This window comes from Schistocerca gregaria, chromosome X (assembly GCF_023897955.1).
Source record: "Schistocerca gregaria isolate iqSchGreg1 chromosome X, iqSchGreg1.2, whole genome shotgun sequence".
Classification (NCBI taxonomy): Eukaryota; Metazoa; Arthropoda; class Insecta; order Orthoptera; family Acrididae; genus Schistocerca; species Schistocerca gregaria.
The window spans coordinates 803274981-803287159 of NC_064931.1; the positions used below are offsets into that span (position 1 = coordinate 803274981).

Sequence of the window (12179 nt, forward strand, 5' to 3'; positions counted from 1 at the left end):
TGCTGACACAAGTACACAGATCTGAAGATAATCCACAGAGATTGAACCTTGTCATACCATACAAATCAGGTGCAACCAGGATTGAAAACTAAATGATACATTAAAATTGTTTTAAAAAATATCAATATAGCTGCTGATTTCTCTCATGACAAATATGTTGGCTATAGTTGAAGCAAAGTATGTTGACAGTGGAACTGAATGAAAGAAAATAATGAGAACAAGTTCAGGTACAATGAAGGGTTGAAATCCAATAAGCAGAATGTTATGATGGATAGTAGCTCACACAGCAGCATGTACAAGACAGAATCACAGCTGCCTGCCTGGCCCTGTTGCTGCGAGAGTCTCGGCTCACGTGACATGCCACGCATGCTCCTGGTGGCAACCTTCAACAACAGTCTGTAGCGTCTCTTAGCTGCTACTTCTGTTGGCCAGTGGCAGGGATATTAAAGTCCCTGTACCTGCCATGCTTGGAGACTGAGCCAGAAGTAAAAATTACAGTTGAATGTCTGGTGTGGCAGCAATGCAACACACTGAACAACAAAGTGGGATGCTTATAATCAAAGCATGTCGAAAAAATAAACAATACTTATATTTAACAATTATTTTCTTCAATTGTCAAAGTTGGAGAATCCAAAACTACACAGATAATCAATAACAAAAGGTGTGGGTGTAACAAAGCAAGTGGTTAAATGATTACTTATTTCCTTTTTTTATTGACACTTGCAATGCATTTACCTGCAACTTTACAGTGAAATAAACAATGTATCTGTTGCAAAATTGGTAGTCATATGTACACTGAATTGCCATTGAACACCACTTGAACTTTACACACACTATTTACCTCATCCACAAATAACTGTGTGTTGGAAAAGTCCACAATCTATGGCTGTCCAAAACATTTATTTTGTGATGGGGGTTATCATTCCCTCTTTTTAAGCATACTTACTCATAATCCGGTTTGTGTGTGTGTGTGTGTGAACACTTTCTGGGAGTAATAACAGCAAAAATTGTTTAGTTCTCCTCAAATTGTGTGTTTTATGTTGAAGTGTGTTAAAACGTCAGAAAATGTAACTGAAACTGAGCATAAACTTATTTTATAAAATGTTGTTTTCTTTCCAATGAGTTGCAGTGGGTAAGAAATGTGACAAAATTAAATACACAGTCAAATTGTGGACTTTCCATTATGTTAATGTAATTTGTAACAAATTTAATTTTGGAGCAGTGATGGGCCTTCAAATGAACAAGTCTTCAGTTGTTGCACTGCAAGTGGCTGCAAGTAACTGAGAACAAACAAAAATTTAAGAAAAATGAAAAGGGCAAAATGACTGACTCATTAATGCTTACTTTCCAGTTAGGTCCCTTTATCTTGATTAAACATTTCCTACAAAAATAATGTACTCCTTAGCAGGTAATCAACCATATCTTTTAAGACAGACAAAGCCTGACACTTAATCTAATAGTGTCAGTACAAGTCATTGGGTTTCTAAATTTCCAGATTTCAGCAGTAAAAATCATGTGCAAAACTATGTTCCAATCTTCACTAAGCAGCTTAGTTTATGGGAATTCCTAAAGCTGCAGACAGTCAACTAACATTTCCAACACAATGTCAGGTGTATATGTTTTCGTTCTAAAAACATCAAATCTCAGAATTTATCGAATGTCATTACAAAAGAACCGTGCACATCATGATTATGCAGATACATAAATATGGTAATACACATTTCTGAAGTAAGATCAAAATATGTAGAAAAATCAAAACATAATTACATGGAGATCTCAGTTTACAATCTGAAAAGTACCAGTTTTCTTTAATGCTATGGACGGAATTCCACGACTTATGAATTCAGCCACGGATGTTGTAAACAATCAGCTGCAGTTGCTCGTTCAAGCGGGTCGTATGCTAACATCGGTGTAAGGAAATCTGCAAATGCTTTTGCCTTCTTGTGATCCCAAGAATATTTTTCAGTCAGTACTTCAACAAGACCCCAAGGCTTCAGTTTTGTAATTCGGCGTAGCTCACCTAAAAAATTTACATTAATAAATATAACATACAGAGCTACTGTCAACGTGTATTACAAACGAGTTTTTTTTTTCAGCAAATTGTAGAATAACTGAACATGCAGAATAATGAAGAAAATTTGCATATAAGTCAGTTTTTATGTTTATGTCCATATAATGTGTAACACTAGCAAAATGCTAAGGCACAGTTTTACTTTTATTAATAAGTTAGTACAGTGAAGACGGCAAAATTTTTTCTCTATCAGCTGAACTGAATTTGACAGCATAACTGCTAAAACGATCACTGCCTCTTATAGAGATCTCATGTCTTCCTTCACCATGTACAGCAAAGTGGGAATTATATCAAATCATTAGTGATAATAACAATCAAGCGTCAATAGTCCATTACAAGCAGTACTGTATGGTGCTTAAAAATGTTATAAGGGAGGCAAAAAGCAAGTGCTATGCAAATAGAATAGCTACTTATCAGGATAAAATTAAAACCATATCATTAGTGGAGAAGGAAGTGTCTGGATTACAGCAAAGGTCGAGACACACACACCTCCAAGATACTGACAAGGGTGAGGTTGAGTCAATATTTAAGGTTGCTGAAGACAAAGAACTGTCATGTATATGATGATGTACATGGCAGAATACTAAAGGACTTTGCTGCATATGATGGCCTGGTAATTAGCCACATTTATAATTTTTTCCTTTAGGAATTGTTAGCTCCCTCAATGAGTAAAGTACTCAATAATGATATCACTTTATAAAAAAGGAGAAAGGGATAATGTAGAAAATTTTAGACCTATTTCTACATCATTGGCGCTTGCAAAAATAAGGTTACACCTAGAAAAAGTGGAGTTTCTTTTCATCTGCTGACTGCAACTGTGACGGTAGCATGGAGGAACTAAGAATACAACACATATTTTTAGGAATGTCCACTGCAAGAGCTTGACAGTGATTTGAGAACTCTACACGAAGCGACTCCAAATGCTCTGGACTGGTTGACACGTTTGGTCATTTCTATTTGATTAATATTTGTGTACTTGTAAAACCATATGATTGATAAATAAATAAATACATAAATAAATGTAAAATTTATTGAAAAGGCTGTATAGATAAGGGTATTTGATTATTTCAGTTCACACAATTTGGTTTCATAAGAGGGTTAATAATCAAAAGCACTACATTCTCTTTTCTCTTTGCACAGGATGGCTTAAAGAATAAGCTGCAAACACTAGGTGTTGTCTCTGATTTAACTAAGGCATTTGTGTTGATCACAAAATATTACTGCAAAAGTTGGTCCAGTATGGAATACGACAAACAGCTCATAACTGGTCCCTCTCATGCAAGAACAGACAGCAAGAGATCATTCTCCACAGTAATGAGAACGGCTGTGAGGTGGCACCTGACTGGAGCAGAATTGAGTGGGGAGGGGGATGGGGCGGGCAGTGTCTCAAGGGTCAGTGCTGGAACCACTACCATTCTAGTATTATAGGTGTTTCTAGAATATTTCTGTTTGCTAATGACACTAGCTTGGTAGTGAAAGGTGCTGAGTGCAACATAAGCAGTGTGTCAAATAGCACAGTTCATGACAATTTTAGGGCTTAAAGAAAATATATTGATGTTAAATAAACTAATTCAACTAAAACTGACATTTTCATTACACAGAACGGGCATATGATTGTTCAGATAGTTCATCCTCCCCTTGGAAGCTTTTGGATAATGGCAATGTACAAAGTGACAACAACTGAGTTAGTTAATTAGTGAGTAAGTTAGCTACATGTTCCACAAATAATTTGAACAGTTCTCTTATGAAAATGATGTGGAACAAGTCAGTTTACACCATATGTATAAAGATTAGTGTTAACATTAATGAACAGATTATCATTATATTCCTACTCATGCAACTACACTTAAAAACAAAGTAATTTTTTTTTTCTGGATACCAGTTTCTAAGCAGAAATCTATCAATAGTATAGAAAGAGCTGCCCAGGAGAAATGATTTTAAATTAGATTTAAAACTTGTTTCACTACCTGTCAAACATTTTATGTTATTGCATAAATGATCAAAAATTTTTATTACTGTATACTGAACTCATCTCTGAGCCAATGACACCTTTAACAATAAGTAATAAAAGTCATTTTTCCCTGTACTGTTATAGGTATGTACATCACTGTTGTTATCAAATTGTAATGGACAATTTTCGACAAATTTCATTAGCGAAAATATGTATTGTGATGACTAGCTTCTTGATGAGATACCTATGTGACATCTGTGGGTGAACACTATATATTATTCTTACTGCTCACTTTTGTGCAACCAATACTTTCTTTCTAAGTAATGAGTTACCCCAGAAAATCATTTTTTACAGCATTAATGAGTGGAAATATGTAAAATACATGAGGAGGTTGATACATTTGGTTTCTAAGAGTAGCAATTATACAAATAAAAAGAGCAACAGTATCTGAACTTAATTGTTTGAGAAGCTCAGTAATACGCTTCTTCCACTTCAAGTTTTCATCAATATGTATGCCGAAAAATCTGGATCATTCTACCCTAGAACTGAATGTAGCTTCCCCGTCCCCTTTCAAAATTCAGGAAAAGTCCATTTTCATAGAACCACTTATTAATTCTTTGGAAAATATCACTGACTAACTTCTGTTGCTTACTTGTTCTAATAGGATTTATTATAACACTAGTATTATCGTCAAAAACTACCAATTTTGCTTGCTAAATGTTAAGTGGAAGGTAATTCACATATATAAGGAACATGAGTGGACCTAAAACTGAACCCTGTGGGACTCGCTTTGTGATTTTATCCCAGTCACTACAATTTTCTACCTTTCTGACATTGTCTTAAATATTCTGCACAACCTTTTGCATTCTGTCTGTCAAGTAAGATTCAACCCAGCAGTGTGGAAAGAAATCGGTTCCATAAAACTTAAGTTTTTCTAAGAGAGTACCTTGATCTACACAATCAAAAGTCTTAGTGAGATCACAGAAAATACCAACAGGTGATATACTATTATTTAAGGCCTGCTCTATCTACGCAATGAGTGACTGTTTAAATTGCATTCTCAGTCAAGCAACATTTTAGAAAAAATGATGACCCCTAATTGACTGGTTCATCACCGTCGCCGAAAACTCTGCATCAATGGACAGTTGCACCTTCTCCAGCTCTTAATTATGGTAGCACTCTCCACTTTTATTCCATGCTTCTGCTGTTTGGAAAACAACATTTAATTTGATTGCTTTCAACACCTTCAACATAACCTCGGTAGAGCCCTTTAACATTCAGTCAGCAAGTAGACAAAAAGTGCATATTAATAATGATGTTTAATTATTTCCAAAATTCCCTGGTCTGCGAGCTAAATTGAGACTGTCACACAAGGGGAAGAATGAGTGTTTGTACACCATTGTTCTTCTGAGAGACATCAGTAGCATGAGTGGGAACACTGTAAGGATAGCTTTCAGTGGAAGCTTTTTCTTCTTCTGCTCTTTTATCACAGCTGTTATATATGTTTCATGGAACCACTGAGAGAATATTTCTCTGCCCATCCACACTTTCTTCTGGGCAGACTATTGCACTGATAATGTATTTCTGATGCTGTGTTGAAAACAGAGTGGATGTTGAGATTTCTCAGTCACCATGAGTGGAATATGACAACTGCGATTTGAAGTACAATACAAAATAAGTTAATGCACAGTTTTTGTTGTTTGTACCCAATAGCTTACTTCCCATTCTTGACAGATAATATTTTTGAAGGAAGCATCTTGTAAAAGAGGCTGCTTCCATTAGCAATGTACAAAGCACCAGCAGTTAAATCTCCTTCTTCTGTTACCTCCTGTACCTTCTTTGCAAACTCTTCTGCATCTTTTTCGTTAGTCGAGTTACTTTCCCCAGTGACTGTTGACTGCCACATCCCATGTCAGATGTTCCAGTTTGGTAGCCAACCAACACTTGCAGCAAACAAGTTACTGCCATTTGTCAAGTGCAACTGTGTTTTTCTTTTATTATAGGGCAACTTACTGGAAGTCCTTTACTGCATAGGCGTATGAATGATCTATAAACAGCTTCGTCCAGTTCTTCATCATCACAGCTTTCCATTTTCCCAGCTCACTCTCCATTTGCATTAAGGAAGAGGAGATTAGTGTTTAACGTCCCGTCGACAACTAGGTCATTAGAGACTGAGCGCAAGCTTGGGTGAGGGAAGGAAATCGGCCGTGCCCTTTCAAAGGAACCATCCCGGCATTTGCCTGAAGCGATTTAGGGAAATCACGGAAAACCTAAATCAGGATGGCTGGAGACGGGATTGAACCGTCGTCCTCCCGAATGAGAGTCCAGTGTCATTTGCATTAAGTACTGTCAAATAACAACTTTCTTTCTGATGTCACAAACAGTTGTTCTTTGAACATTGTACTCAGCAGCAATCACTTTCTGTGAAGAACCTTGGTTCTATTTACCTAAAATAGTGAATTTATGCTTGAGGTCTAGCATAATGTGTTTCCGTTAACGGTATGGTGCTGAATTTTAAAGAAATCCACAATGTCAAAACACGTATACCGCTGTTTAACCCTGTAATTAATTAACAACATTTTTGAGCTTGGTCATTTTCCACTTGAGCAACTGTGGAATGGATTACTGAGACAATGGATTACTGAGGTCCAGATTAGTTAAAGTTTAGTGTATACATGGTTGATATTAGCATTGACGTAACCATATGGTTGAAAATCCTTTAATAAGAGAAATGAATTGTTACCAGAATCAAACAGTAGAAAGTCAAGGATGCAGTAACAAACACAATTATGAAAAGTATAAATTGCTATTTACCATATAGAGGCAATATTGAGGCACAAAGAAAAGCCTGCTATACTTTTAAGGCCTGCTATACTTTTAAGCTTTCAGACAAAAGGCCTTCACTGAGGCACTATGCTTTCAGTTGCCAGTGACAGCAACAGCGACCATGGTCAACTGTGAGAGTAGTGCTCGTGTGAAGGCGTGTGTCTTTTCTACTTCTGAAGAAGGCCTTTTGGCTGAAAGCTTAAAAATATAGCAGTCTTTGCTTTATGTCTGCCTGCGACTCAACATTTCCTCTACATGGTGAATTTCACTGTCTATCCTTTTCATTATATATTTGTAACCTGATGTATTTAACTTCAGATGGAACTGAGTGTAAGTACATCTGCATGCTTGGCACATATTTTCAGACGCTTTTTGCCAACTGTAGATCATTTCACGAGTTTCTTTGCAATCTCGAACTCATTTTAATACATTCAAAATGAGGCACAATTTTTACATTTCTGGAGATTAGCTGCTACTTCTTCCTATAAATACCCCTTGGGCCTTGTCTTTACTTCTATGTCTTGCATGTATGTATCATGTTTATCTGTTCTCTTTCCCAGTTATCAAACTGTATAAATATCTTCAAGATTTTCCTTCCCAGTACTAACACCTAATCCTCCAGCATGTCCACCTATGATGCTTGCTTTCTTCTTATTTATGTGAATATCTCAAGGTACAGGTAGCCCGTGTTCCATTACATTTAGCACAAAATGTAATTCCTGTTCACTTTCAGCTACCACTACTGCATTATCAATTAATCATACTGTGCTAATTTTCTGCCCCTGATAAACAATAACAGTTCTTTACTTCCCTCATTCCCTTTTCAAAGAAATCTGTCAGTACAAATTATTCTAACTCACTCTGAATGGACAGATCTTTGGGAAATCTAAGAAGTGGTACTTCCAGATTGCATTTTTGATCACGGCTACAACTTACAGTGCAACAATAAACTCTGAAATATGACCTCATTTGCGTTTTGAATGTGCTCTTACATTTCATTTACACTATTGTTTTGCAGTGTGTTTACACATGTCTCTCACTTGGCAGCACTGCAGTAGTGAAGTTACATAAGAAATGTAGGAATTTATTTACTCATTATCTTGGACCCCAGTAAAACCTGAAAAATAACCAGTACTTCAGCAGCAATGAGCAATGCTGGCGCATAGCAGTAGCAGTCAATGCAGGCCACGATGCTGCTTTTGTTGCTGGAGTACTAGTTATTCCTCATGGTTTAATGTACCTGTTAATACATACTGATAAAACAGATCTTCCGTGAGAGTAATCTTGGACAGTTCTATTGAATAGGCTTGTAACATTCCTCTTAAAAATCATTTTCTTCATAACAGGAAATGAACTGAAGCTTTCTGTTGACAATGGGCATTACATGAAACATGATGAAAAGTGAAAGATGTGGTCACTCCAGCTACATGCCGAAAAATGAAATTGAAAATATCTGCTGAAACACCAGAGGAAATGCCCCTGACAAATCACTAATGCTCTGGAAATGTTGCTTCATAAAACATGTACATATAAAGGTAACAGAGGAATTAATAATTGTGCCTTACACCCCTCCAATGAAAAAATAGAGTACTGAACTAAATTTGCTAAATATAATCATTAACTCAAAGGTTGATCTGAACACTCCAGTGTTTTGCTTGGAATGGTTATATTGGAGGCAGTATACACTTGCCAAAACTGTCAAGGATACTGGCTCACCCAATCAGCTACAATAAGACCAACAGTTTTATGCAGATTCATATGACGGAGTGAGTACTGGCATTTTTCATATACACTAAGTATTGCCAAGAACACTGTTATCCGCTCATCATTACATAGGCTGTTTCAAAAATAATTTTACAGGCTTTGAGGACAGGTCCCTTATACCAAAACAAGGAAAAAAGTTCACATACATACCGCTGAAAACCCTATGTTCTCAAGTTATTAACTAAATTTTACAATTTAGGTGACTGGAGCTCAACACACACTCATAATACATGCTTGAAATGCTCTCCTCTTGGTTTGAAACATACATGCACTCACTGAATCACAGACTGTTGCACACTCCCAAATACTCCCTGATGGATTCGAACGGTTTTGCTGGCTTCCATGACACACCAATGAAAAGTTTCTGTATTCATGTGGTCTACTGCATAAACTAATTGGTTAAGGTGCCCCAGAGATAAAATTAAAAGGACTGAGGCTGGGGGTTTGTGCAGGCCATGGAACTGGTCTTCCTCTACCCTTCCATCTGTCATGGCAGGTACCAGCCAGTGCATCTCCAATACTGAGACTGAAATGTATTGGAGCTCCATGATGCATAAACCATATTTTTCTTCTTATTTGCAATGGCACCTCTTCTAGTAGGTATCTGAGGGTGTTCTAAATAAAGTAGCTGTAGATAGCACCCTTAAGACATGTTGGGAGAAAGTCACCTACAATTCCAGTCAACACAGTCTTAAACTGATAGTGATGTCTAGCCTGTAGCATAAGGACTATGACCAGATCATACGAGTATGTGTTGGTACTGGAAATTTGTTACACCTTCTCTTCCTAACTTTGTCTTGTCTGTAAACACAACTGAAGTGACAAACCAATAGATTGAGAGTTTGTGCAACAAACCATCAGCAAAGGTTCTCCAATGGTGGGTGATCGGCACTTAAAAGGTCCTGCACATGGCTCTACATAAAAAGCATGTCTGCCTGCTCCAAAAATGTATGTAATGGACAAATTGGAAACAGATGAATAACAAATATAAACAAGTCTCCCTGGCAACATGCCATCCACGACACAATGCATTCAGTGGGTGCGTATGTAAATGAAGTAGTTGGGTTGTACCTGGGAAGTCATTGAATGTCAACTTTCATTAATAACTTGAAAACAAAAGATTTTGGACATATACACTCCTGGAAATGGAAAAAAGAACACATTGACACCGGTGTGTCAGACCCACCATACTTGCTCCGAACACTGCGAGGGGGCTGTACAAGCAATGATAACACGCACGGCACTGCGGACACACCAGGAACTGCGGTGTTGGCCGTCGAATGGCGCTAGCTGCGCAGCATTTGTGCACCGCCGCCGTCAGTGTCAGCCAGTTTGCCGTGGCATACGGAGCTCCATCGCAGTCTTTAACACTGGTAGCATGCCGCGACAGCATGGACGTGAACCGTATGTGCAGTTGACGGACTTTGAGCGAGGGCGTATAGTGGGCATGCGGGAGGCCGGGTGGACGTACCGCCGAATTGCTCAACACGTGGAGCGTGAGGTCTTCACAGTACATCGATGTTGTCGCCAGTGGTCGGCGGAAGGTGCACGTGCCCGTCGACCTGGGACCGGATCGCAGCGACGCACGGATGCACGCCAAGACAGTAGGATCCTACACAGTGCCGTAGGGGACCGCACCGCCACTTCCCAGCAAATTGGGGACACTGTTGCTCCTGGGGTATCGGCGAGGACCATTCGCAACCGTCTCCATGACGCTGGGCTACGGTCCCGCACACCGTTAGGCCGTCTTCCGCTCACGCCCCAACATCGTGCAGCCCGCCTCCAGTGGTGTCGCGACAGGCGTGAATGGAGGGACGAATGGAGACGTGTCGTCTTCAGCGATGAGAGTCGCTTCTGCCTTGGTGCCAATAATGGTCGTATGCGTGTTTGGCGCCGTGCAGGTGAGCGCCACAATCAGGACTGCATACGACCGAGGCACACAGGGCCAACACCCGGCATCATGGTGTGGGGAGCGATCTCCTACGCTGGCCGTACACCTCTGGTGATCGTCGAGGGGACACTGAATAGTGCACGGTACATCCAAACCGTCATCGAACCCATCGTTCTACCATTCCTAGACCGGCAAGGGAACTTGCTGTTCCAACAGGACTATGCACGTCCGCATGTATCCCGTGCCACCCAACGTGCTCTAGAAGGTGTAAGTCAACTACCCTGGCCAGCAAGATCTCCGGATCTGTCCCCCATTGAGCATGTTTGGGACTGGATGAAGCGTCGTCTCACGCGGTTTGGACGTCCAGCACGAATGCTGGTCCAACTGAGGCGCCAGGTGGAAATGGCATGGCAAGCCGTTCCACAGGACTACATCCAGCATCTCTACAATCGTTTCCACGGGAGAATAGCAGCCTGCATTGCTGCGAAAGGTGGATATACACTGTACTAGTGGCGACATTGTGCATGCTCTGTTGCCTGTGTCTGTGTGCCTGTGGTTCTGTCAGTGTGATCATGTGATGTATCTGACCCCAGGAATGTGTCAATAAAGTTTCCCCTTCCTGGAACAATGAATTCACGGTGTTCTTATTTCAATTTCCAGGAGTGTATTTATATGATTATTTTTCTTGTTTTGGTGGAAGAAACCTGTCCCAAATAACAATGTCTTCAAAGTTTCTAAATCACATGTAAATGTTTCACCACTACTGACACGAAAACCTGTGGGCACCCATGGAAGCAAGAGTATTCCACCTTTCTCTCTATTCTCATGCGATGAATTGGAAGTATCTGTCAATTTAATTTCCCTGAATACTGTGTGTCTGAATTCTAAATCTGATGTATAACCAGTGCCTCACCTGACTGCAATAACCAGTGGTGGACTCCTTATGTTTTCTGCTGACAGATTTCGTGACTTGATGAGAAATGTGTCACAATTTCGGTACAGCAGCTACTTGAACAGTACCAATATGAGATTTTGCATTCATATGAAGGAGCCACCATGTCTACTTATTTACTAGCAAAAAGAGATGAAGTATTTCTTCCTCGCATTGTTTTGTCGCACCCTGGATTTCTATGCGTCTGTATGAGCCGCCGCCTCCTCTGTTTCTTGCAGCAAGATAAATCTATTACTTAAGTGAATTTTGAATTTTCTAACAAAATGTTCCCCTATCTGCTCCTTGCTTGTCACGGTTTCCTAGGAAGTCTATCTGTTTTTCCCCCTTCAAACGCCATAATTCAAACTTGGCATTTAGTAAAGCTGCCTGAAGGGCAAAAATCTTTGTCTCTCATTCCTTTATTTTCCTGCCATACTCTACAATTCCATGTAAAAGCTTCATTGAGCACCCTGTTTTCTTCTCACTGAAATTGCCCCAGTGAAAACCACAACCTACATTTTTTGTAAAATGCACCCTCTTTAAGTTATCTGCAGCAACATCTACACTTTTCACATACGCCTCATTGATTTTATAAAACTTAAGCACTAGATACCACGTAAGAAAAACAACAGGTGTAATGAAATAAAAATTTATGTTGCTCTTTTTGTAAGATTCTCCCACATAAAATTAGGTCTAAATTTACTTTCTACATTGATTTACCTTATTTAAGACAATACTAAAATTT

At 39.1% G+C, this 12179-nt stretch overlaps 1 protein-coding gene across 6 annotated transcripts in view; it reads right to left on the reverse strand.

Moving 5' to 3' along the window:
- Positions 1-690: 690 nt before the first annotated feature.
- Positions 691-12179, reverse strand: part of LOC126297438 (SRSF protein kinase 3-like) — a 367448-nt gene continuing 355959 nt past the window's right edge. For all 6 annotated transcript variants that reach the window (XM_049988286.1, XM_049988284.1, XM_049988287.1 and 3 more), the window contains one exon: positions 691-2020. In XM_049988286.1, coding sequence (XP_049844243.1) covers positions 1836-2020 — 185 coding nt within the window. In that variant the 3' untranslated portion in view covers positions 691-1835. The remainder of the gene's footprint in view (positions 2021-12179) is intronic.